The sequence below is a fragment of the Sceloporus undulatus genome, chromosome 2 (genome assembly GCF_019175285.1).
Source record: "Sceloporus undulatus isolate JIND9_A2432 ecotype Alabama chromosome 2, SceUnd_v1.1, whole genome shotgun sequence".
Lineage (NCBI taxonomy): Eukaryota > Metazoa > Chordata > Lepidosauria > Squamata > Phrynosomatidae > Sceloporus > Sceloporus undulatus.
The window spans coordinates 13,119,179-13,144,177 of NC_056523.1; the positions used below are offsets into that span (position 1 = coordinate 13,119,179).

Below are 24,999 nucleotides of genomic sequence, written 5' to 3' on the forward strand. Positions count from 1 at the left end.
CATAGAGTTTGCTTGGCAAGATTTGTTCAGAGAAGGTGTGCCTTTGCCTTCTTTCCTCTGAGGCTGAGAGAGTGTGACTTGGCAATAGTCACTTGGGCTGCTTCTGTGTTGCAGAAATAATCCAATTTCATACCAGCGTAACAGCCATGGCTCAATACTATGGAATTCTCGGAATTGCAGTTTTGCGAGATATTAAGACTTCTGGTGCCAAACAAAATTCCATAGCTCTCAAAGTGGCTCATGGATAGTTAATTCAGATGGTTCCCTGTCCTCAAGCTTACAATCTAAAAACGCATGACACAAAAGGAGAAGGGAATGGTGAGGGGGAAGGGGTTGAGAGTGTGACTCACCCAAAGTCACCCAGTGGGTTTCTATGGCTGACTCATGATTCAAACCCAGGTCCTACTCCAACGCTCAAACCATATTGGCTCTGGGACTAGAGAATACACTTGTCCCTCCATATTCGCTAGGATTTGGGGTACAAGACCCCAGTGAATATGGAAAAAACGCAAATAACAAAAATACCATGTTTTTACCTGGGAGGACACCTCTCTAGGAATCTCTAGGTCCTCCAGTGCAACTCTGTGGTCAACATCCGACACTGGCCATAGAACTACACTGGAGGAGCTACAAATACCTAGTATTCTCTCTAGGAATCTCTTTCAGTGCACCTTTTAGTTAAAGTTGACCATAGAGTTGCACTGGAGGACCTAGATATTCCTAGAGAGAATATATTAATAAAATCCATGAATAATCAAATCTACAAATATGGAGGGATGAGTGTACATCCCTCTCATGTTCCAGATGGGCTGCCAAGCCAGTGCCAAACCTTTACCTTCCAAGTCTGGCTGAGGCAGCTGCTTCAAGAGGGCTCCCAATCCGAGGGGCCCAAGCAAGGATGGCTCTTACGGTGTGAAACTCAAGAGTTTTGCAGCACTTAGGAAATTTCTCAAGCAGCGCTCAGGTCTTCAGGCGTCTGGAAAGCAAGAGCGAAACAGGCAGCAAGAGAATGAAATCGAAATTTCTGCCAGAAGAGTCTCGACTGGGCTTCCCTCCCAAGGGCACTGGTTGAAAAGTGAGCCGGGCTCCTTGTGATTGGATGGATCCAAGGAATGGAGCCACTTTGCTTCACAATGCAGCCAATCATCAGCTGCTCTAATGTTTCAATGGAGAACATGCACAAAAATCAATCAGTGGTGCCTTTCTTTATTGGCCAACCGAAATGCACAATAGACTTTTTGCAAGCTTTCAGAGCTCCATGGGCTTCTTCATCAGGCAAGATGTTACAAACAGGAGGGGAAAAAACATGGAGACTTCTTGAGGAATGCATTGTTCTCTGCCTACAAAGAGGCCTGTGACCTCACTGGAACAGAGACATGTTTTATTGCCAAAGAGGGATCCCTCCCTGTTAAGATGCAAATAGACTTTAAATGGAGCTTCAAAAGCTTGCAACAACAAGCATATTGTGCATTTCGGTTGCCAATAAAGGTATCACTGATGGATCACTGAGAAAGTGTGACTTCTTGCCCAAAGTCACCCAGTGGGTTTTCATGGCTGAGCGAGATTCAAACCCTGGTCTCTAGAGTCCTGGTCCAACACTCACACTACGACACCACAATGGCTCTAAAGTTTCTGCCTGATTATAGACAGAAATAAAATACCTCTGCATTACAAGGGAATGGCTCCAAAGAAATATGGCCGCTTAAGGCCTCTCCCTTTTTTCAGAATGCCCTCCCATTGAGGTTATTAATGACAACTATCATATTCCCTACATCTGAACAAGGGCTGGGATAAGTGCAACCCAGGAGCCATGATGCACAGCCCCAGAAATATAAGGATTTAAAATAATACATATTTTTGCCCCTAGAGACCCTTCATGTCTCCTAGGGTTTGGGGGACAACCATTTTACCATAGCTTTGACAGCCATTTTGAGGGCCATTTTATCACAGCTTTGGCAGCCATTTTGGGGGTCATTTTATCACTGCTTTGATGCCCATTTTGAAGGCCATTCTGTCACAGCTTTGATGACCATTTTCACAGCCATTCTACTGCAGCTTTGATGGCTATTTTGGCAGCTATTTTACCATAGCTTCGCCCCCTAGGCCTGCTTTAGGCCTAGAAGTCTGTCTAGGGCATTTCCCATTGAAAAGACATTGGCCTCTCCCAAGACTAAAATGTCCTGGAGATCAAAGGTTGCAGCATATATACAAAAATTAAATTTAAAAAAACAATAAAGTACACCCTTCCAAACAAAACGAGTTCGTAAGAAGAACAGAGGCTTATCCTGTGAGATTATCAACGCACCAGTGCCCTACTGACATATAATTAACAGAAACCCAAGACAGCGACCGAAGGAAATACTGTAATGGTTGACAGGGTTCTTCTCCCTTTACTTTATAACAATACAATCTGAGGCTTTTCCTTCCTTAGAAATATTTATTTCACCCTTGGTCCTTTTCCTGGCCCCAGCTTGCTCTCCTAATCCACTCACATAATCATAAGTGACTCAGAGATGGGCTCCCAGTATCCTTATCTATTAAGCATTTTAATATTTTGGGGAGTATGCTTTTGACATTGTCTCACAGAAGTTGCACATTTTGTGGCAAAGCCTTGAATCTCTGCCTTCTCGTTTTTTATTATTAGTTTATTGTTTTCTGTTCCTTTTTAAGGGATATAAGTTGAAAGTGTTTTTAAACTGCTTGTTTTCTGATTGTTAAACAAAATGGGTTTTAGAAACCATGCCTGAAGTAATTCCAGCTATTGTCCTCCCCTCATATTAAACAAGTTAAAATTTATAAGTTTTTTTAAAATTGATAGGTTAATACCAGATGTTGGTAAACCTTCAATTTCTACTTTTAACAGATTTCTCTACTTTTCTCTACTCTACGATCTCTATTTTTAACTGATTTCAGAATCAGACCGTTTGGAGTCCAAACATTCACATGGCTGGAAATGTCATTGTAAATAACATCCATGATGCTAGTAAGAGTAGACATGGAGATATTTAAAAAGTCTCCTGTCCTCTTAGTGGTGGGACACTTTTAGCAGAACAATATAATTTGGTGGCTGTAACAGTAAAAAATTATTTATAAAGAGCACAGAAACCTCTCAGATAAAACACTCTTTTACCTGCTATAAAATGGGGAAGTTCTATTCCTACCTCTATTTCAACTGTTAAGAAGGATAATATTAACCCTGTTCTACAGTCATAGTCAAATGTTCAAACCATGATGCCACACAGGCTCTCTTTAAAGTTTCTATGTGATTCCAAACAGAAATAAAATCCCTTTGAGTTACAAGGGAATGACTCCAGAGAAAATATGGCCGCCTAAGGCCTCTCATACCCTTGTCATGAGGCACTCTACTTGAGGTTATTAATTTAATGACCAACTACCATTATTCCATTAAACTGAACAAGGTCTAGGAGAAGAGCAGCCCAGGGACCATGTGCAGCATCCAGAAATTTCTTGGGGAACTTAAACAAAGACATATTTTTGTCCCTAGAGACCCTTCCCATCCTGTATGGTTTGAGGGGAGGCCATTTTACCACAGCTTTGGCCTCAGTCTCAGTCTGCTTTAGAAACACTTCTAGGTCTCTTTCTTTCTATTGAAAAGAAAAGGCCTCTCCTCCCAAGAAGTCTGAGGGAGTCATGCACTGACTGCAGTATACATACAGAGGTTTTAAAAATTAAAGCAAATCTCACCCAACAAAACCCAAGTGCTGGTGTAACACTCAAGCCAGCAAAACAAGAGTGACCAGACTGTGAGGTATAAGTATCAAATCAAATTAATCAAGATAAAACAAGTGAAGCAGCAATTTCCAGTTTATTAATTACAGTGCACCCTTGCTTTACGCGTATGCTCGAGCCCCATTTAAATGAACGAGGCTTGTGGGTGTGGCAGTGCAGCAGCGTGCACACACCATTGGCACACACCCCATTAATCCCTATGGGACGTGCCGCCCCTTCCTCCCTGCATTGCTTTCAGCGTATGCTGAAAGCTGCATAAAGCGCACCCGCGTATGACGCGGGCGTACTCTACAATCTTGCAAGAAGGGGTGGCAACTAGGCACACCTGTCTGATGTTTTACACAATATTTATAAGTCATTTTCTGTTGCAGTTTTCCTTAACTTATTTCTCATTGGCTGATGTACAAACTCTAGAAACTCTCATTACATTTGTTTGTTTTTCAACACCTACTTCATACTACTTTATACAATCCATGTTCATTTAAATTAGTCATTATAGATTCATAGGTGTGAAGTATAATATTCATGAGCCATCATTAAGCATGTGCAGAAGAAAAAATCTCTTGAACTTTAGTTTACCTTTTAGGAAAGAAAATGAAATCTATTGCAATTAACAGTGGCCTGAGCTTCCCACTTCTTTCTTTATCTGGTTGGCCTTTATATATTAGCTCAAAGGAATGTGTGTTGCTTTTGAAGCTTGTACACCCACAATTATTACAAGTTTAGTATCTTAAACTAAAAAAAACACCCCACTGTGTCTTGTATTTTTGGCACATTACTAAAATAATGTTTTGCAAGGGTAACCAATTTTTTCTTTATCTGGGGCCTGAAATCCAAACACTCCCTATAAAGAATGTGTTTGTGGTGTATATTTTAAAAACCATTCCTGTCTTCTATACTACAGGGCCTATCTAAGTTCTACACTCATAAGTTTATTTCTACTCACTTCATATATACAGTTATACCCACATTTATACATATATCTATATATGAACATATATTTATTTGTGTGTTAAATCCAAACATTCCTTTCTCTCACAGATGTCCCCCTTTTCCAAGGCATGTCATACATTTCAACCTTCAGTCCAAGAGGGATTCCAAAATGTCCTCCATTTTGAGCATGGCCTTCTAAATTCTGAATGAGCCTTTCTGCAGTGAAAATATTTTTATTAAAGAGAGAAGTGTAGATTACATTAGGACTGTAGTGGCCATGCCTCAAACCTTCCTGCTATTTGAAGCAGCTCTATTGTTGTTCAAAGATATAACTGTGTTAGTCTGTAGAATCAGTATGTAGAGTGATCTTGTAGCACCGAGACTAACTGAAAGAAAGAAGTTGGCAGCATGAACTTTCCTAAACTAAAGTCTACTTCCTCAGATGTATCTGAGAAAGTAGATTGAAGTCTACAAAAGCTCATGCTGACCTGGTACAGACAGCCAAAATAAAACTGCTTCGAGTCACTTTGGAGGTATGGTGTTTCAATGATACATGCATCCTAAGAGTCCGGAAGCTGCACCAAAGCCATGATCAGTCCTAAGGACTGGAGTGCAGCTTTGGTGCAGCTTCCAGACTCTTAGGATGCATGCATCATTGAAACACCATACCTCCAAAGAGACTTGAAGCAGCTTTATTTTGGCTGTCTGTATAGGGCCGCTGCCAACTTCTTTCTTTAATTTATCTCAAAGGTACTTCATGATCTCCCTATTGTTGCTGTTATTTCTTTCTTGCCTCTCTTCATGGGTTGAGGTGGAAACAACAACAAACCAATAATGAGGAAATTAAAATAATGGTGTTTTTTGTGCGATGTTGTGTGAAATTGTTTTGTGTAATTACACAATTTTTTCTGGGATAGTCACGGGATAAACTCCCAATCTCCTTTGTGTGAAGGAGGAAGGTCACATGCCAGATGGATGGACTTGATTGGGGAGGTTATGGCTATAAATTTGTAGGATGCAAGCAAAGCAGAGTGGGGGGGGGCTTGGAAGTGTCTCATCCACAGAGTTCCAATGAGTGGAGGTCAACTCAAGGGTAGCTTAGAACACCCATTACTCCAAGATCAGAGTCCAACACTCACACCACTACACTCTGCTGCCTCCAGGGTGACCAGAAGTCCTCCTTTTCCCAGGACCTGTCTTCCATTCCAGCCTTCTGCCCAGGAGGCATTCCCAAATATCCTCTGTTGGAGCATAACTCAGAGGCATGCATTGGCATTGATAGCAGCGTTTTTAGCTTTTGTTTTGTAACATCCTCCAATTTTTCTCAGAACAGGTTCAACCAGAGGTCCTCCTTAGTTTTTGTGGGGTTTTCAGGCTATGTGGCCATGTTCTAGAAGAGTTTGTTTCTGATGGTTTGCCAGCATTGTGGCTGGCATCTTCAGAGAATTGAGTGGAATACATAACAACAGAACAATACACAGATTAACATGGAAATCACTCCTCCCTACCTATAGAGTGATTTCCATGTTAATCTCTGTATTGTTCTGTTGTTGAATGCTAAGGCCTCAGGGTCCTCCTTTTTCCAGGACCTATCCTCCTCCATTCCAATCTTCTGCCCAGGAGGAATAACAAAAAAGTCCTCCATTTATTTTATGTTATTTTACTTTATTGAGCCAGACTCAGAAGCACGCATTAACTTTTAAATCTTTGAGCTTTTCTTGGAGCAGCAGCTCCTCCCCTTTTCCTGAATATTCTTCCCACTTGTTTCCTAAAAACTAAACTGGCTGGATGGAATTTTTCAAACGCTCTGCCTTTTTGTTTCTACCAATGGAAAGGGAGATCTTGAGAGACAAGGCAGGCGGTTGGCTCCCAGGGGGAATCATCCAACCCCTTGCAGCATCTCCATAGAAGGCATTGCAAATAAATAATGCTGGCTTGCCCATTCAGATGTGCTGCTGTCTCTGCTGAGGATTCCAGCTGTGCTGAGCCTTTGGCTTATTCTAGTAAGGTTCCTCCTGGTAGGTAAGCTGCAGCCCTCTTTCTTTAACTTTCTTTGCTAGCTTCACTTGGGATGGCTGGATCCCAAGAGATCTGTCTGGTACGCGTGTTTCCTGCCCAGTCCCTCCAATAGTGCCTTGCTTGTTATTCCTTTCTTTGGCTAGTTGGCTGGTTTCCAGAACTACTTGTTCTTCTTTCTTCCAGGTTAGTTGCAACTTGCAAGTGGTATTGGGTCTGATTCAGAGCTGGGAAAGGTCTGGGTCTGGGGGAACCCAATTCCAGCTGCCATTAATAGGGATTTTGTCAAGAAATTGTTTTTTCTGATTTATTCAGATGATTTTTAAACTATGAATATTTACATGTATTTATTTAGTTAGTTAGTTTTTATGCCACCTTTCTCCCAAAAAAGAAACTCACAAGATTAAAAAAAACCCACCAACACTTACTTTAAAGACCTTACAATTTTAAGTAAAACAAGCAATTAAAATAACCCAGTGAAAACAGTACAAAATGAACATTAAAAGCATACAAAAGTTAAAAACATAACTAAGGTCCATAATCCAATCTGAGGCTACTTTAGCTGCTAAAGAATCTTGGGAACTGTAGTTTCATGAGACATTCAGCCTTCTCTGTCACAATAAGCTATACAGTCATCCCTCCATATTTGCTAGGGTTCGGGGAACAAGACCCCCATGAATATGGAAAAGTCGCAAATAACAGTAACACTGTTTTTACCTGAGAGAACACCTCTCTAGGACTGTGGTCAATGTCCAGCTGACACTGGAGTAGCTACAAATGCCTAATAGAGTATTCTCTCTAGGAAGCTCTAGGTCTTTCAATGCAACTTTTAGTTAAATTTAACCATAGAGTTGCACTGGCGGACTTAGATATTCCTAGAGAGAACATATTAATCAAATTCGTGAATAATCAAATCTGCAAATATCAAAGCCGCAAATATGGAGGGATGACTAATTCCCAGGATTCTCTGACACTGAGCCAGGGCAGTTAAAGCCATTTCCAACTGGATTATTACTGCAGTGTGGTTTGAATCCAAAGCACCTCTCTCCCATATAAAAGTGAAATGTGGATTGTTCTCATGTGTGTACATCTCATGGGACTATCTTTTAAACTGATGTGTGTTTTCACTGATGCAAAGGAATTGTTGTTTTTAAATAATTGTACTAGTTTTTGAAAAATAAAAAATACTGTACCCAAAAAAACCAACTCTATCACACACATAGTGCATAACACATTCCACAAAAACCACAAAATGCCAGCCTAAACTATGCTTACATTAAAACTAAACTACATTAACAACTAAACTACATTACTTTCCCAGCCTCACCTCCCACTATATCCTCCCCTTATACATAATTAAAGAAACCTAAACTCTCCAAAACACAACTCTTAACAAAACATACACAAACTGTATTGATTTCCAACTTCCCAAGGTTGAAAATATTAATGCTTAGTCTATTCACTTCTCAGCTAATGTACTATCAAATTTTTATGTTGCTTCTGACCTAAAAAGTCAAGCAAAATTGCTTAAATCCTCAATATACACAGTATCATATTGTGCATCTGTGTTTGTTAATTGTTATCGTTATAATATTGTGCATCTGTGTTTGTTAATTCTCCATGATATCATATTGTGGATCTGTATTTGTTGTTTGTCCACAATATCGTATCACGGATCTGTATTTCTTAATTGTCCACAATATTGTATCGTATTCTGGAGCTGTATTTGTTCCTTCTTTATTTCCTGCCTCAGCCCATGGGGAGAGGCAGGTAAGAAATAATAATAATAATAATAATAATAATAATAATAATAATAATAATAATAATAATTTTTATTTGGATCTGCCGTTGATCTTATTATTATTATTGCTACATGTGCTGTCTCAAAACTAAACCTTTTTAGGGATGGAGGAGTGAGGTGAGGACTAGTGTTAGAATTCCAACTCATTAATTAAGGGTGCATCTAGACTGTAGAAATAATGACGTTTGACACTAATTTAAGTGCTGCAGCTCCATCCTATGGAGTCCTTGTTGTTCTACAAGGTATTTTAAACCTTCACTGCCAAAGAGTGATGGCAGCTCTCAAAAGTTCAAATCTCAGATTCTGTAGGATGCAGCTATAGACCTGCATTATTTCTACAGTGTAGATGCACCCTAGAAGACCACATGAATCCTACCCCAGTTTTTAATGGACCTGTGATCCTGCTTTTAAATGGTCCAAATCACCTGCTCACATTTCTCCCTAAGGGTTGGTGTCTGGTTTTAAACTCCATTCTCATTGTGACAAGAAAGCCAATAGGTGAAGAATCAAGGAAGGAGACAAGACAAGACATTAGAAATGGAGTCCACCGAAGGAAGTGCGATGGCTGCCAAACGTCCCAGGGAGTGGCTTTGGTGCGAAGCGCTTTGTCCAATCTGTGTCCAGTATTTCACAGATCCGGTGAGTCTGGAGTGCGGGCACAGTTTCTGCAAGGCCTGCCTCCTGCGTTCCTGGGAAGAGATGCCCAAATCGGACGCCTGCGTTCGGTGCGATTATCCGATTTCAACGAAGACCTTCAAACCTAATGAGCCACTGGCCCATCTGGTGGAAGAAACTAAGCAAGTGGTGGAGCGTGCCAAAGAAGAGGTTGAGAAAGAGGGCATTTGTGAGACACACCAGAAGAGCCTGAACTACTTCTGCGAAGATGACCAGACTGCCCTTTGTGGGCTGTGCATGAAGTCAGACACTCACCAGAGTCACAATGTGACAAATCGCAGCAAGTATTTGGTAGGAATTTTCTGGTTATGGGATGAGTTTGGAAAGGTCACATGGTGGCTTCAAGCCAGCTGAAAGCCATTCTTGAGATTCCAGATCAACCTCTGGCAGATCCAAATAAAAATGCATCAGTGATACCTTTATTGACCAAGTGAAATGTTGCAATATACTTGTTGCAAACGTTTGAAGCTCAATGGGCTTCTTCATCAGGAGAGATATTACAAACCAAACAGGAGGAAAAGACAATTGGAGATGTTAGTCAGATGCCTGCATGTTGTTTCAGTCCTTAGTAAAGATGGTATGCTGAAGAGGATATCTTTTGCAGGCAGGCTCCCCCTCCTTTTAGCCATGCAGCAATAGGGAGCATATCATCTTTACTAAGGACTGAAGCAACATGCAGGCATCTGACCAACAGTTCCAATTATATTTTCTCCTCTTTGGTTTGTAACATCTTGTCTGATGAAGAAGCCCATAGAGCTTCAAAAGATTGCAACAATTATATTGTACATTTCAGTTGGCCAATAAAGGTATCACTGATGGATTTTTGTTTGGATTTGTTCAATGGCCAACACAGCTGCCCCTGCGTGTTTTCTGTATTATGGCAGATGTTGACCATAGACCTGCGTTGGAGACCTTGGAAGTTCTTAGAGAAAACACTTCTCTAAGCGTTTGTAGGTCTTCCAGCATGAGTCTATAATCAACGTGTGGCAGATGTTGACCACAGAGTTGCGCTGGAGAACTCAAACATTCCTACAGAAAACACTTCTCTAGGTATCTGTAGGCCCTCCAGCATGATTCTGTGACCAACCTATGGCAGATATTAACCACAGAGTTGCATTGGAGGACCTTGAGAGTCCTAGAGAGGGGCTCTCTCAGGTAAAAAGAATAGTGCTTTTTTAATTTGCACATTCCACTTTCATGGAGGTCCTTCAAACCTGACCCCAGCAAATGTGGAGGGACCACTGTATATAAGGCACTTGAAAGAGTTACTTTTCAGACCACACTTTCTAGAATCTCTAGCCAACGTGGTCAGTGCTGGCTGGGGATTCTGGAAGCTAGCGTCCAAGCCATTTTCCAGGCTCTGGGAAACGTAGGTCATCTCTCTTCATAAACTGTTACATTATTTGCAATGAAAAATTCCCAGGCAGTTCAGTATTAAAACATAGGAAGATTTCTTGGGCGTGAAGCACAGACATGGGTACTAGACTCAGATGATCCAAACACACTGCAGAAATACTCCAGTTTGAGACCGCTTTAACTGCCTTTGCTCAGTACTAGGGAACTCTGGGAACTAGTTTTGTGACACATTTAGCCTTCTCAGTCAGAGCTCTGGTGCCCCAATAAACTACAGTTCCCAGGATTCCTAGCACTTAGTCAGGCAGCCAAGTGGTCTCAAACTAGATTATTTCTGCAGTGTATTTTGGACCTCGGTTCTCTATTTCAGGCAGAATTTGCTGAACTTTATTTTCCTCTCGCCGTCACCACATGCTTCTTAATAAATCTATACTTATTTTTTTGGAGGTAGCCGTGTTGGCCATATAGCAAAGAACAATAACATCCAAAATCCACAAAATGGTGATATTTTTATTTGGCCAACCAGAATGCACAAAATAGATGATTCAAGCTTTTGAAGCTTCACTGACATCTTCATCAGGCAAAAGTACATTAAAAATCATACAAGAGGGAAAAATTATAAAATGACTATGTTAGTTACAGGCTTGCATTTTTTTCAAGGCATTGTGTTGTTCTGTGGAGGGATTTCTATGCAACCAGGTCCTTATTCCTTCTGACCATGTGGCACTGAGAATGATGACATCTTGGATCTCAGAATAAGTACCTTTTTGTATTGCTAATGGGATTCCAATTTTACAATATCTCCTGGACTTTGGAATGTTTGTTCCCAGTGCCACATGGCCAGAAGGAAAAGAGTCCTGCATATATATATATATATATTCCCCCACAAAATAACTTGAGAAGATGCAAGTCTGTGATTGACATCATTTTATACAGTGGGTCCTTGGTATCCACTGGGGGTTGATTCTAGGATCCCTGTGGATACCAAAATCCATGGATGCTCACATCCCATTAAATACAACGGCATGGTTAAATGGTGTCCCTTATATAAAATGGCAAAATGAAGGTTTCCTTTTTGGAATGTATATGTTCTTTGAATATTTTCAAGCCATGGATGGTTGAATCCATGGATAAAGAATCCATGGCTATGAAGGGTCAGCTGTTACTGTTTTTCTCCTGTATGTTTTTTCACACCTCTTGCCCGATGAAGAAGCCAGCTGGGCTTTGAAAGTTGGCATTGTATAGTTCTGCATTTTGGTTGACTGAATAAAGGTATCACTGTTGTGTGGATATTGTACTCTACTCGTTTTTTGTGTCAGTTATCCTCTTCTTTCCCTTCTTTTCCTGCTGCTTCTTTTGCAATCACTTCATCCTCCTGCTTTGTTCAGCAAGAATAGGGCCTGCAGAGCGGATAAACTTTCTAGAGGAGTTTTTTGTGGGTTTTTCATCTGACTGGCATGTTTAAAGAATGCTGGCATGGAAGTGAGTGGACTAGAGGGGTTTGTTGATCAAGAGAGAAAATCAAGGAGAACATCAGACCCTCCCTTCAGACATGTATGTGGCTGGGCTTTATAGTGTGTGCTTGCTTTCTGGTCCCTGATTAACCTTGATTTCTCTCCTCAGGATCAAATTGAAGGCTATTTGAATCAAGTAATGACAATGGGACAAGATCTTTTCTGCACCAGCAGGTCAAATGCTGAAGGCAAACCAAGAGACTGGCTGGTAGGAACAAAACGGGGGGCAAAGGCATTGAAACTCAGTCAGCAAAAATTTGAATAAAATAAAAGCATCCTGGTTACAAAGTCCTAACTCATAAAGTTCATTTTTACAATTTGGAACTGCAATAAAAGTTTGCAGTATACACTGTGCATAAACTTCCATTCTGGGTTCCAATCAACCACTCCCTGTAATCAGAACATTTCCAGGCATCTACATATTGTGCTTCCCCCCCCCAATGACCATGTTCGCATGTCCAGTTCTTACTAGATTGCTGGGAAGGAGACCTTCTTCGATTTGATTTGATTGATTGATGTATGCTTTGTTGCAAAGCTACAGGTTTTCTGAGTATGCTGATGCTTTCTATTTCTGTAGCCCTGTTCTGTTAACTACCCTATCGGCATTTGTCACGTGCGTTCACTCTTGGGAGGAGTGATAAATGATTCTATTCCCACAGGCTTTTGTGGTAAGACATATTAAACACTCCTGCAGTGTGACATGATTTCAGTCATAGACTATGACTTTGATGACTAGGATTTGATTTCCCACTTAGCCATGAAACCCACTAGGTTTGGGCAAGTCGCATGCACTCAGCCTCAGGGGAAGGCAATCCAAAACTCCTCTAAGTAAATCTTGCCAAGAAAATCCCATTATAGAGTCACTTTAAGTCAGAAATGACTTGAAGGCACAAAACAACAAACATAGGCTTTTGGAAGGTGAAGAGGGCAAAAATGGCTAGAGCCCTCAAAGCATGGATGAACAGCTTCCCAAGATGCAGATTAATGTTTTTGCTGAATAAATGTTTTACAATTCCATACTGCCCACCTAGCTAGAGAAAAACGTCTGGCTTGTCAAGGCCTACAGCTTAGAAAACTAACTTTTTTGACAACAGAGTCCTTCAACCAGCTTTGCCATTGGGAGCTGGAATTAAAAAATAACCTTTTCAAGTTTTGGTTAAACCAGTGTTTTAATTTGAGCTGCAAAATTGGGAAACTGACTTACTTTCTAATAAGCCAGGATCATGGACACTGGATTGATCTTGATTTATAATCCTGTTTTCTAAGGAGTACACGAAGCATAGTTTCCCAGTTCAAGTCATTGCAGGTAAACTGTGTTATAATAAGCTAAGAAATCTTTGTAGCCATGTATATAAGAGGAGAAGAGAAGAATAGGACAATCAGGCTTGTCACCCACCTGTTCTTTTACAAATCAGAACACTATTGTAGTGGTTTGATCATTGGACTATGACTCTGGAGACCAGGGTTTGAATCCCGGCTCTGCCATGAAACTCACTGGGTGACCTTGGGCAAGTCACACTCTCTCACCCTCAGAGGATGGCAAAGGCAACTCCCCTCAGAAGAAACTTACCAAGAAAACCCCAAGCCTTAGGGTCACAGTACATTGGAAACAAAGGCACAAAACAACAACAAACACTGGATCCTGAACCAGTATGTGTCTGGGAATCCAAGGGCTGGAAACTTTATTTTCCCCAGACAGTGGAATGTCAATTGATCAGGGGTAAACAACTGTAGCCCTCCATTTATTTCCTGCTTAACACTCGAGGTAGCGCAATCCCTCAAGTTGACCTTCGCTTTGTCTGTTTTTGCTATTTCTTTGTAGAAGCAGACTGAGATCATGAGGAAGAAAGTAGTGGCAGAGTTCAAGAGGCTACACCAGCTTCTGGAGGATCAAGAGTCTATGTGGATGTCGGACCTCGTAGCACTGGAGAAAACGATTGTGGACAGTAAGAAGAGCTATGAGGCCAAAGCCCAGAGTCAAGCCAGCTATGTCGATGAAATCTACTATGAGAAGCAAGACCGATATTGGGATGATGACATGGAGTTTTTGCAGGTGAATATAATAATAATAATTATAATAATAATAAATTTTATTTATGTTTCCCCGCCTCTCCCATTGGATCGAAGCTGGGTTACAGACTATAAAAACCATTACAAAAACTGTTATAAAAATATAAAACAATTCAAGAATACAACTTCTATTAATACACAGTCATATAACATACATATTCAGGGTAAGGCAGAGAATCGATAACAACCAGCATGAATATCTTTATTCTTCAGGAATATGTAGTAGCAACACTGTCTACTGAACTGGGCATGATAATAATATAATAATAATACATTTTTTATTTCTCCTCTCCTCTGGAATCAAGGTAGAGTACAGCACGTTAAAATACAAAACGCAATTAAGAACCCATAAAACCAATAGTTACAGTATACTACTGTAAAACCTTTAAAATGCATTCACAAGAAAACATTCTTTAGAATATACAAATTAAAAAGTCACAATTTAAAATGGACTGGGTGGGCCTGCTGAAAGAGATATGTCTTTAGTGCTGCTTTCTGGCAGACCACTGCAGTTGGGCAGCAGAAAAAAAGTTCCTCTGGGAAACCATTGCCAGTCTAGGCCTGGCTGGTTGGAGCAAACATTTTACAAACAATCTGAGTGTATGAGGCGGATTGTACAAGAAGAGACAAGCCTGTAGATAACCTGGGTAAAAGTAATAACCAACATTTTGTATTTTGCCCTGAAACTAATTGGCAGCCGATGGAGTAATTTTAAGATAGGTGTTAATGTGATCATTCCTGGATGTACCTGTAATCAGTCTGGCTGCCATATTCTGAACTTGCTGGAGTTTCCAGACTTGGCTTGAGGTTACCAGCACATCCACTACCTTCTGTGGGTCATTTGATTCTAGGAAAGGTTGCAGTTGGCATATCAGGCAAAGCTGATAACAGGGTTTCTTGATCACCACATCAACCTAAGATAACATTTGGAGAGACAGATCCAGGAACACCCCCAAACTATAAATACTGTCTTTCGGGGGGAGTGTGACCCTCATCTAGGACTGGTTGACACACATCCAGCCCTAGATTCATTTTGAAAGCAGCTAGACTGGATTGAACCAAGACTGGGCTGTTATAGAGTGCCCATTTCTCCACACCTTTTTAGGCTACATTCCATTCCCCCAGCAAAAAAAAGTTATTTCAGACTTTTTTTTAAAAAGAAGCAAAGAAAGAAACAGCTGCAAGATTTTGCCTTCTGGAGGTTTCTAGCAGGGATTGGGGTTAGACCTTTTGATTCTTATATTGAGGGAAAAGAATTGGCAGTGGGTAGTGGGAAGATAACACCCAGTTTCCACCCCAGGAGCAGAGAACCGAGGAGGCTGTTGATCTTAATAATGTAGAAAGGAGACGAACCGCGTCATGTACTGACTAACCTCAGTGAAAAACATAGAGCTTTATTCAGCAACCAAAGTTGTTTACAACATGTTGATGTTAGAACTAAACCAATTTCAGTAATTCAGTATGTTACAAACACAAAGCAATCCTTTTGTATTATTGGAAATAATGGAGGTTGCGCCTCCGTGAATATTCGAGGCAGCAGACCTCAGGTCCGCAGGAAAGGAGGAATGATTGTAATGGCATCGTAAAATGGTGTCTCTTGTATGAAATGGAAAAATCAAGGTTTGCTATTGGATATATATACTTTTTGGAATTTTTTCAAGTCATGGATGGTTGAATTTGTGGATGCAGAATCCATTGATATGGAGAGCAAAGCTGATCTCTTCAGTAATACTTTCTTTCTCCCCACATAGGAATTTGGAAAGAGCTTCGTAAGGTACGTTGCTCCCCTTGTGTTCTTTGATCCTTGGAATGGTATTTGTCCCACACTCATAATATGTCATTTCCCAGCAGACAACTCAAATATGTACATGCGTCTGTGTGTATGTTTGCATGTTTGCTTCCTTCATATGCTACCTGTCTGCCAAGCATTTGAGCTGCTTACTGTTTAAAATAATGGCTTATGAGCTTAAAAAAATTGTACAAGAATAGTGGTAGTGGAGGACAAAAACAATGAAGAGAAAAATGATGTTCAGGTATCACCTTTTTCATACAGCTTTATGATAAAAGTTCTTTAATGATCAGTAAAGTCGTTATTGCTGCAGGAGACAGTTTTGGGAAGAGAAGAAGAAACCAAAATGGCAAATGAATATGTTCTGGGCTAGCCTGAAACATTTTCCTATCTGAAGCAAAGCACAAGATGGTGTCACTTTTCATTCAGTGCACAAAATACAGCTGGACAGGGCTCTTCAGTCCTGAGGATGGGGCAGTGTCTTGTGCCACACTGGAAGGCAGCAAGCTAGCTTGGGCAAAGCTTTGAATTGGACTTCTTTTTTGAAAAAAGTAATACATTGTCTGATTCTCTGCAAAACTCAAAAGTAATTTGTTGTCATTAATTGGGGGAAGAAAGATGAAGCATGGTATCATGGTCTGAGCTGTTGGACTGTGACACTAGAGTTCGAATTCCACTCAGCCATGGAAATCTACTGTGTGACTTTGGGCAAGTCACACTCTCTCCACCTCAGAGAAATGGCAAGAGCAAACCCTGTCTGAACAAATTCTGCCAAGAAGGCCCCGTAATAGGGTTTAGCATAGGATTGCCATTAATCAGAAATGATGTAAAACTATTTATCTTCCAACAAAATTATGGTAGGCAACACCATATTTACAATTTAGGGAATCGTACTACTAGTTAGCTTTTCATTGTGTGTCAGAGAGGCACCTTAGGAATGAAAAGAGGGTGGCATGAATTTTTTTTGAATTTTTTAAAATAACTTTAAAAATAACTAGAAATGGTTACTTATTACATGCCAAAGCTCAGTTCATCTCACTAATTACATTACATTATTTTTAAAATAAAGGTTTGTTGTGCCTTTGTGATAATGTTTAACCCATTATGAGTCACTCTGTAAGTTGAAACTTCCATGTTCTGAGCTTTGGGGATGCAGACCTCTTTCCCTGAACACCTCATCCTCCAGATGACTGCCCCACTTTACCCAGTAACAGGGTCAACCTTACATCTTCTCCAAACTTATAAAGAGCTTTATTTAAAGATGGCTGTATATTCTATATATGGCTTAGGTTTTTAAATCTAAAAGATAGGCTTCAAGAACAGTCAGATTTTCTTCTTGCCCCCTTCAGGTTTGATGACAGAAAGCTAGAAAATCCAGTGACTTTTCCAACAGAACTGAAAACAAGAATCCAGACATTCTGTGATCGGAAAACTTTCCTGGGTAATGTGTTGAAGACATTCAATGGTATGCATTGTTGCAAGGTTGTTGATTTTTTTTAAATAGAAGAATTGCTTTGGTTCATTTACAGGAATTAGGCATGGGAAACGCAGGAGTGGACCCTACACTGAGCTGTATTCTGTCAAATTGTTTTTAGGAAAATATGATTCCTTACCTTGGATAGACTGATAAAAAAATTAGGCAAACTAAAGCACCACTTGAGAAACTGAGCTTCGAGTCACTTTGGAGGTACAGTACGGTGTTTCAATGATGCATGCGTCCTAACAGTCTTGAAGCTGCACCAAAGCTGCACTCCAGTCCTTAGGACTGGAGCGTGGCTTTGGTTCAGCTTCTGGACTCTTAGGACACATGTATCATTTAAACAGCATACCCCCAAAGTGACTTGAAGCAGCTTTATTTTGGCTGTCTGTATAGGGCCGCTGCCAACTTCTTTCTTTCATTTATCTCAAAGGTACTTCATGATCTCCCTATTGTTGCTGTTATTTCTTTCTTGGTACAAGTTGAGCCTCCCTTACCTGAAATTCTGAAATCCAAAGTATTCCATAATCAAAATTATCCACACGGTGGCTGATATAGTGACACCTTTGCTTTCTGATGGGTCAGTGTACACAAACTTTGTTTCATGCACAAAATTATTTAAAATATTATGCATAAAATTAAATTCAGGCTACATGTATGAGATGTATCCAAAACATAAATTAATGTATGGTTTACACATGGGTCTCATGTCCAAGATATCTGATTGTGTGTATCCAAATATTCCAAAATTTGGAAAACTCCACAATCTGAAACACTTCTGGTCCCAAGCATTTTGGATAAGGAAGACTGAGCCTGTATTAAAAGATAACTCAGCTCAGAGTTTCCCAAGTTGTGTTTCAGTTTGCCTAAGTCCTTTACCAGTCTGTCCCTGAAAAATAGTTTTTGGGACTGTTTTGGGCAGATTTAGTAGGTGTGAACACTTGGAAACTGAATTTCTCTCTTAATTGTGTTGTTTCATTGCCTTCTCCAGGCTCTCTCTGCTCCTAATAGTAACTGTGACATCAGATTTCTTATCTCACAAACCACTTTCCAACTTTTCCTGTTCACCTCATCCCAAAAATTCTGCCACTGTCTGGAAAGTATTTCTGGTCTTTGTTCTAACCCAAGTTGCATCCACACTATATAATTATAGCATTAATGCCACTTTATAATTTCCACGGTTCCATCTTGTGGGATTTGTAGTTTCATCTGGTATTTATAATTCACTGCCAGATAGAGATAAGCCAAATTTAAAAGCCAAGCGATAAGCTCCTTAGTAAGGCCCTTGATTATGTGCATTCTGCAAAAAAAGTCATATAAAAATAGATAAAGCAGCCTGATTTTTTTTGTTCCCTAAGCCTAACTCTCTGTCTGATCTGTTGATTGTTCTTCCTGTATCAAAACCACAGAGACAGAGTTGTCCTGAATGTTCTCCAAGTCACACTTTTACATTTTCAAGCATATTTCTCCAAACTGACAACCAGTTTTATGCCTGTATTTAGGTTAAAGGCTGTAAGACCCAAGGTTTGTAGCCAGTAACAAAACACCATTTCAGATTTTTAACATAAGCCAGCTGAAGCATTAGCAATCCTGGCTTCTTTCAGTCCCCTGTAGGAATCCATATTATCTCCTCCAATGTAGTATGAATTTGCTCCCAACCTACCAGGTGCATTCCCTTCTGCCCCATTCAGCTCCTACTTTGTTTTCATGGGGAAATTTGGAAACTTACTGCTTCTTTGTTCCTCCCACCTCATCTACCTTTGCCTTCAAGAGACTGAGCCTATTCTTTAGAGGTGGGAAGGCTCTGGCTTACAGGCTGTGTGCGGTTGGAGGGAATGAATTAATAAATACCGTCCCTCACAGCATCCCCAAAAAAGACATGCACAGGCGTAAGAGAAATGTAGTGTGTGTCCCTAAAAGGATGCCAGGCTGGTAACTTAATGGTGCTGAGTTGCCCAGTTGACCCACATTTTGTCATTCATTGTTCTTGTTCATTTATATTAATTTAAGATGAAATGGCTCTAATACTGAAAGGAAGAGGAAGAAAGAGATTTAAAAGAGGTTTATCAGAGGAACAAAAAGGCAACAGAGGTAAGGTCTGAAATGCAAACCTGTAATAACTAGCAGAAGACAAAAGTGTGATTTAGTCCTTCCCTGTGCATCAGATAAAATGGAGAAGAGCTGTCAGGAAAACTAAACGTATTAATTTATCTGATAGTTGAGTTCATATCCCACTTTTTGTCCAGTGAATGAAGTTAATGTAGTGCATTCCTTCCCATTTTTGCTTTGCAATGCTTTATTTCCCTGTTCTCCTCCTCCACTTCATCCTCAGGACAACCCTTGTTCCCCTTCTGGGGGTCTTGCCCCACGATTTGATGACCATTGCTGTAGAGGGTAAGATCTCTTGGGATGGTTCATTCACAGGATTGTCAGAAGTCAAGGTCAACTCAAAGGCAGTTGGCAACAAAATTATTTGGTAGGCCTCAACACCCTAAAGGCACCAGATCCCATCTGATCTTGGAAGCTAAGCAGGGTCACCCTGGTTGCTACTTGGATGGGAGGCCATCCATGAATACCAGGTGCTGTAAGAGCTATTTCAGAAGAAGGAACTGGCAAAACCATCTTTTGAATATTCCTTGTCATTAAAAAACCCTATGAAATTATGGGATAGCCATAAATTGACAGACAATTTAAAGGCACACACACATTTGAGATTATCAGATGGGGGACGAAACATCCTTGTCCCATCCTTTTTCTGTACTTATAGCACAATTGCGAGAAGATTTTCATACAACGTCATACTTATCCTGCGAGTGTCTTGTCAACTGCAATTGACTGTGATCACGCAAATGACTTATATGACACCACCCTGATTCCATCACTGTCCTGTCAGTGAAGTGGAATTGTCCAGTCCTTGCTCTTCATTTTGTATTAACAGAGGAACACATTAATGCAATTCCACTTCACTGACAGCTAATGACAGGATCAGCACAAATGTATGCATGTCTTTTGTGCAATCTCTGTCACAGACGGGATTAGGACAGGTTTCACTCCCATCCCCTGTCTGATAATCTCCATTGTTTGGTGCTTATATAGGGAAGAGCTGTATATACAAATTACAGTGTTCTTTCTCTTGGTCTCTTTCTGACCTGCAGTGCAAGTTATTCTGGATCAAGACACAGCCAATATACATCTCTTTCTTTCTCAAGACCTGAGGACAGTGGAGTATCGCAGATATTTTGACTCTTTGCCTGATCGTTCCTTGCCTAAACGTCCTAGAGGATTTAGATTTTTGCCCTGTGTTCTGGGCCGTCAGGGTTTCACTTCAGGGAGGCATTATTGGGAGGTGAAGGTGTGTGGATTGGGCCGTGATTGGGCTCTAGGAATCGCCAGGGAGTCTGTGGCTAGGGACGACACTCTTCGTGGTCCTCAGAAAGGGGTCTGGGTGGTGGGAAGGCGCCAGAGAGATCTACTCTGCTCTCGTTGGCTCTTGGCGTTTGCGCTCCAAGAAGGTACTGATGATACCGTTCTGATTTTAAGGCAGAAACCAGAGAAGATCCGTGTGTGCCTCGACTGCTCAGAGGGCCGAGTGGCCTTCTCCAATGCAGACACAGATGAATTCATTTATAGTTTCAGTTCGGCCATAATTGCTAGCGAGAGGATCCACCCTTTTTTCTGGTTGGACAGTGAGAGAATTACATTGTTGATGCTTTAGTAGAGTTGCAGGGGAAACCTTTTAGCACTATAACTCCCAGAATTGTAGGAATTTCAAGATTGTCCAAGAAAGATAACCTTTCTGTTAGCTTTTCTTAAGAGAGAGGTCAATCCTATCTCTAGCTCACTTTTTCCCCTTTCACCCCACGGAAAATGTGAATGGCTAAACAAGGAGTAGTGTTACTTCAGTAGTGTTACTTTTAATTACAGTCTTAATCGCTTTGGAAGAAAAGTGAATGGTAAACAAAAAGATTCGTAGTTACTTGAGTAGAGAACAATCTTAATCATTTTGGAGGAAAAGTGAATGGCTAGAGAAGGAGATGAATAGAATTACTTCAAGTTACTTTCAGGGAACAATCTTGGTCACTCTGGAGTGGTAGTAAATATATTGGTTCCAGGAAGCATGAATGTGGGTACGTCAGAGTGACGATCAGCATATTATATACTTAAATGGTTGTTGCTTCCACTTTAGCCTCACTCACTCAGAAGCCATTTTAGTGCCTCTCTCATCCTTATTCTCTCTCAACTGTTAAATGCTGCTGCTTTTCCTTGAGGAAAAGTGTGCCGTTTCAATAAAAGTTGCCAAGTTCCATTTGTGACAAAGTGCTTTATGTACCAGTAAATAAGAGGTGGTATTTTTTAAAATTATTATTATCTGAGTGCAAGATATAGGCCTAAATATCCTACAAGCACCTGATCTCAAGCTAAGTGGGGTCAAGCCTGGTAGTTTAGATGGGAGACCACCAAGGAGTCATAGGCTCTATTAGAGAAAGAGTGCAAGTAGCAAACCACCTCTGAGTGTTTCTTGCCTAAGAAAAATGTGTAAACTTAATAAGGCTGTCACAAGCCAGCATGTACACATACAGAGAGTTATGACAACCTTATTAGTGGGGCATTCTGGAGACACCAAAAACATGGCTTTCCAAGTGCTGCTTTGAAGCCTTTGTTCATATGAGGCATGTGGGGGCAAAAACTATTTTTTCACAGTAGCCATAGAAGCCCCCTCTGGCCTGCCAGGTGACAGCCTATGGGATGTGTGTGTATTGTGTGCCTTCAATCTTTTCCCCATTTGTGGCAACCTATCATGGGATTTTCTGGGCAAGGTTTGTTCAGAGGAAGTTTGCCATTGCCTTCCCAAGGCTGAGAGCATGTGACTTGCCGAAGATCAACCAGTTGGTTTCATGGCCAAGCAGGAATCGAACCCTGGTTTCCGGATTCATAGTCCAACACACAAATCACTGCACCACGCTGGTGTCCTTTCCTTTTTCCTACAGCTGTCTGGCCCCACCATCTCTACAGGCTTAGGTTTAAAATTTTTATCTGTAATATAATAAGGAGACCTTGGTCTGGGGAATTTATCATTAGCTCAAATAGAGGAGCAGTCTCTAGTCCTGTGTATACAAAGGTTGCCAAGGTAATAATAGGTCATCAGAGACAAGTTTTATGAAAACTGACTAATGTTTATTATACACACATAAGACAAGCATACACTCACACAATCACTTGAGAACTCAGGAAGATAGTGAGTTAGCATTGGACAGATAACATGATGCTTTCCAATGGAAATATTCACCTGTTTTGGTGGTGCTCCAGGTCCAGACTGATGAAGACTCAGCAACACTGAGGGGAAGGAAGGGGGGGGAGTGGGTTGGAACTATGTCAGAACTCAGACACACAGGAAGTGTGCCTGGGTTTAACACAGAACACTGACAAAAGATTTGAGAGATCTTAAATAAGGCAAAATCTTGCCTCAGGCTAAGAGTTGTTTTCCACATTTCAAAGGAAAGCCAAATCTACATAGTAAAGATTGCTTGATCTATAGACAGTCTCCAAGGTGTTAATGGTCTTCCAAGGTAAGGAGGGGTCTGGTCTGGCAAAAACATCCTGGCCATAAATCTGCCTCAAAGGTGTGAATGACTCTTCCTGTTGGCAACTCCTGTCAGGGCCTCTTTGATCTATGTTTGAATAGCCTACATCCTTCATTGATGGAGAACTCTTATGTCATGTATCCCATAGGCATTCTGCATAGGGTCATCAGAAGAAAAGTCATCCACATTTAGGATTTTAAGGCTCCAATGTTGGTAACACAAAGGACAGAACAAATCTTCCATTCTCCCCACCACAAGAAGCAAATTGGCCTGGCAGTTGAATGTTGAACACTATTATTAGGACAGTGTCTTCCACTGCACCCAAGAGCAGCAGGTTGGTTTGGGGCAATGGCTGAAAGGATAATGCTGCTGACCACCCACACATTCATCCCGGATTCCCGGATGAGTTGCCCGAGGTCCTTGAAAGGGATGGCCCTCAGCCACAACAGCCTGGAAAGACAACTGCAACATGATCCCAGGCTCCACCTAAATGACAGTAAAACAGGAGCAGATGTCTGGCCATCCAGGTATGATTGGCCTGCAAGTCCCAAGTCTCACCAAGGCTATGATGGCTAAGAGTTACAAAACTTGCAGTCCAAGAGCATCTGGACTCCTGGAGGGTCTCATCATAGAAGCAAACTGTTCTTTTTCACTTTGAAGTGAAACCAAACTCATTCATGAAAAGAAAGGGTTGAAGAGAAATGTACTTCTGTGGGTGAGCAAACCTCAAAAAAGGACCCAGAAAGCCACACTAAACCACTCTGGCAAATGGATAATCTGAAATTGGAAGGCTAGACAGACCAAAAACTGTTATGGCAACAGAACAGCAAAGGCCATATTGCACCAACATGGAGTGGAGGTGGTGGTATGTGCCTTCAAGTCGTTTCTGACATATAGTGACCTTAAGGTGAACCTGCCATGGAGTTTCCTTGGCAAGATTTGTTCAGAGGAGGTTTCCCATTGCCTTTCCCTGAGGCTCAGTGAGTTTTATGGCCATACGTAGAATCAAAGCCTGGACTCTAGTAGTCAAACCGCGGTGCCATGCTGGCTCTCACCAACATGCAATATTATCCAGACAATTCAGTCCTAGGGTTGTGCTCTTGATTTCGCAATGGTTCAGGCTGGAACAGCAACAAAGCTGCATTTTTCATCTGGTGGGGGTAGCTAGCGATCTCACAACATAGTCTTGGGCATAAGGGCCACATCTTCATAGGTCCTTGGTTTGAATGCCACCATTCTGTGTGGCTAATCATCCTGGAGCTACATACCAGAGGTGTGTAGACCCTTCCTCTCAAACACAGCCACACCAGCAGCAATGGACCAACACTTTACTCCCACACAAGTCACATGAAGATGCCCCCCTTATATTGACTAGGTTTGAAAACTCACCTGCCTCCTGCCTGGCCTGTATGGAGATGTTCAAGGAGGTGAGTGGGCCTGTTCAAAATAGCTGGAGGGCACCAGACTGCCTTATCAAAGTTGCAGGGAATGGCACCCCCATTCCTGTTCTCATGCCATGAAGTGCACAGCAAGACACAGAAAAACCATGTGGGATTCCTTGCCCAGGATGAGACAAGCCTTCCCAGAACTTGTCTGATCAGGTGAACCGGCAGGGTCCTAATAATCCTTAACATGAGGGAAAGGGTAGATGCCCAATTGTGCTGGCTCCAGATATCTCCGTTCCACATGAAACTGCTTTCTACAGCATCAAATCAGTAATTATGTTTTAAATGTGTTTTTCAAAAAGTGCAAGCTGCCTTGCTATCCCATCCTGTGTTGTGTGCCTTCATGTCATTTCTGACTCATGGCTACTCTTAAGACAAAGCTATCACAGGGGTTTCTTGGCATGATTGGTTCAGAGAGGGTTTGCCATTGCCTTCCTCTGAGGCTGAGAACATGTCACTTGCCTGAGGTCACCAAGTAGGTTTCATGGCTGAGTGGGGAATTGAACCCTGGTCATCAGAATTGTAGTCCAACATTCAAACCACTATGCCACTCTGACTCTTATTTATAAATTGGATTGCTTAATCTAATGTTCA

The 24,999-nt window shown here is 41.1% G+C and overlaps 3 protein-coding genes across 13 annotated transcripts in view; 2 read left to right on the plus strand and 1 right to left on the minus strand.

The window, feature by feature from the left end:
* The window catches only part of LOC121921965 (zinc finger protein RFP-like), a 20,837-nt gene extending 17,002 nt beyond the window's left edge, over positions 1-3,835 (minus strand). Inside the window, exons 1-2 of one of the 4 annotated variants that reach the window (XM_042450764.1) lie at positions 3,706-3,835; positions 836-976 (exon numbers count right to left, since the gene is read on the minus strand). The gene's annotated coding sequence lies outside the window, so the exon portion shown is untranslated. Of the gene's footprint in view, positions 1-835; positions 977-2,305; positions 2,440-3,130; positions 3,273-3,548; positions 3,606-3,705 lie in introns of those variants that run through there. The other 3 variants (XM_042450766.1, XM_042450768.1, XM_042450767.1) reach the window with 3 other exon arrangements.
* The window catches only part of LOC121921989 (zinc finger protein RFP-like), an 85,932-nt gene that overhangs the window by 34,677 nt on the left and 26,256 nt on the right, over positions 1-24,999 (plus strand). The window lies entirely within an intron of this gene.
* LOC121921949 (E3 ubiquitin-protein ligase TRIM39-like) lies at positions 2,228-21,684 on the plus strand. Of its 8 annotated transcripts, none has more exons than XM_042450722.1 (8): positions 2,228-2,363; positions 8,947-9,466; positions 12,152-12,250; positions 13,865-14,095; positions 15,864-15,886; positions 17,251-17,366; positions 19,389-19,469; positions 20,534-21,684. In XM_042450722.1, exons 2-8 carry the CDS (start codon positions 9,038-9,040, stop codon positions 21,091-21,093), a joined length of 1,539 nt encoding a protein of 512 aa, XP_042306656.1. In that variant the 5' UTR covers positions 2,228-2,363; positions 8,947-9,037; the 3' UTR covers positions 21,094-21,684. The 8 variants fall into 8 exon arrangements, with proteins under 8 accessions (XP_042306656.1, XP_042306655.1, XP_042306654.1 ...); XM_042450721.1 differs by lacking the exon at positions 2,228-2,363 and adding an exon at positions 3,053-3,371; XM_042450720.1 differs by lacking the exon at positions 2,228-2,363 and adding an exon at positions 3,448-3,769.

What these genes read in the sequence shown, in the direction of transcription:
- LOC121921949 (XM_042450722.1), top strand. Translation starts at nt 9,038, where the DNA reads ATGGAGTCCACCGAAGGAAGTGCGATGGCTGCCAAACGTCCCAGGGAG. An exon ending in GCAAACCAAGAGACTGGCTG is followed by an intron (nt 12,251 to 13,864) that starts GTAGGAACAAAA and finishes ATTTCTTTGTAG; the next exon opens with AAGCAGACTGAGATCATGAG. An exon ending in GGAACAAAAAGGCAACAGAG is followed by an intron (nt 19,470 to 20,533) that starts GTAAGGTCTGAA and finishes TCTGACCTGCAG; the next exon opens with TGCAAGTTATTCTGGATCAA.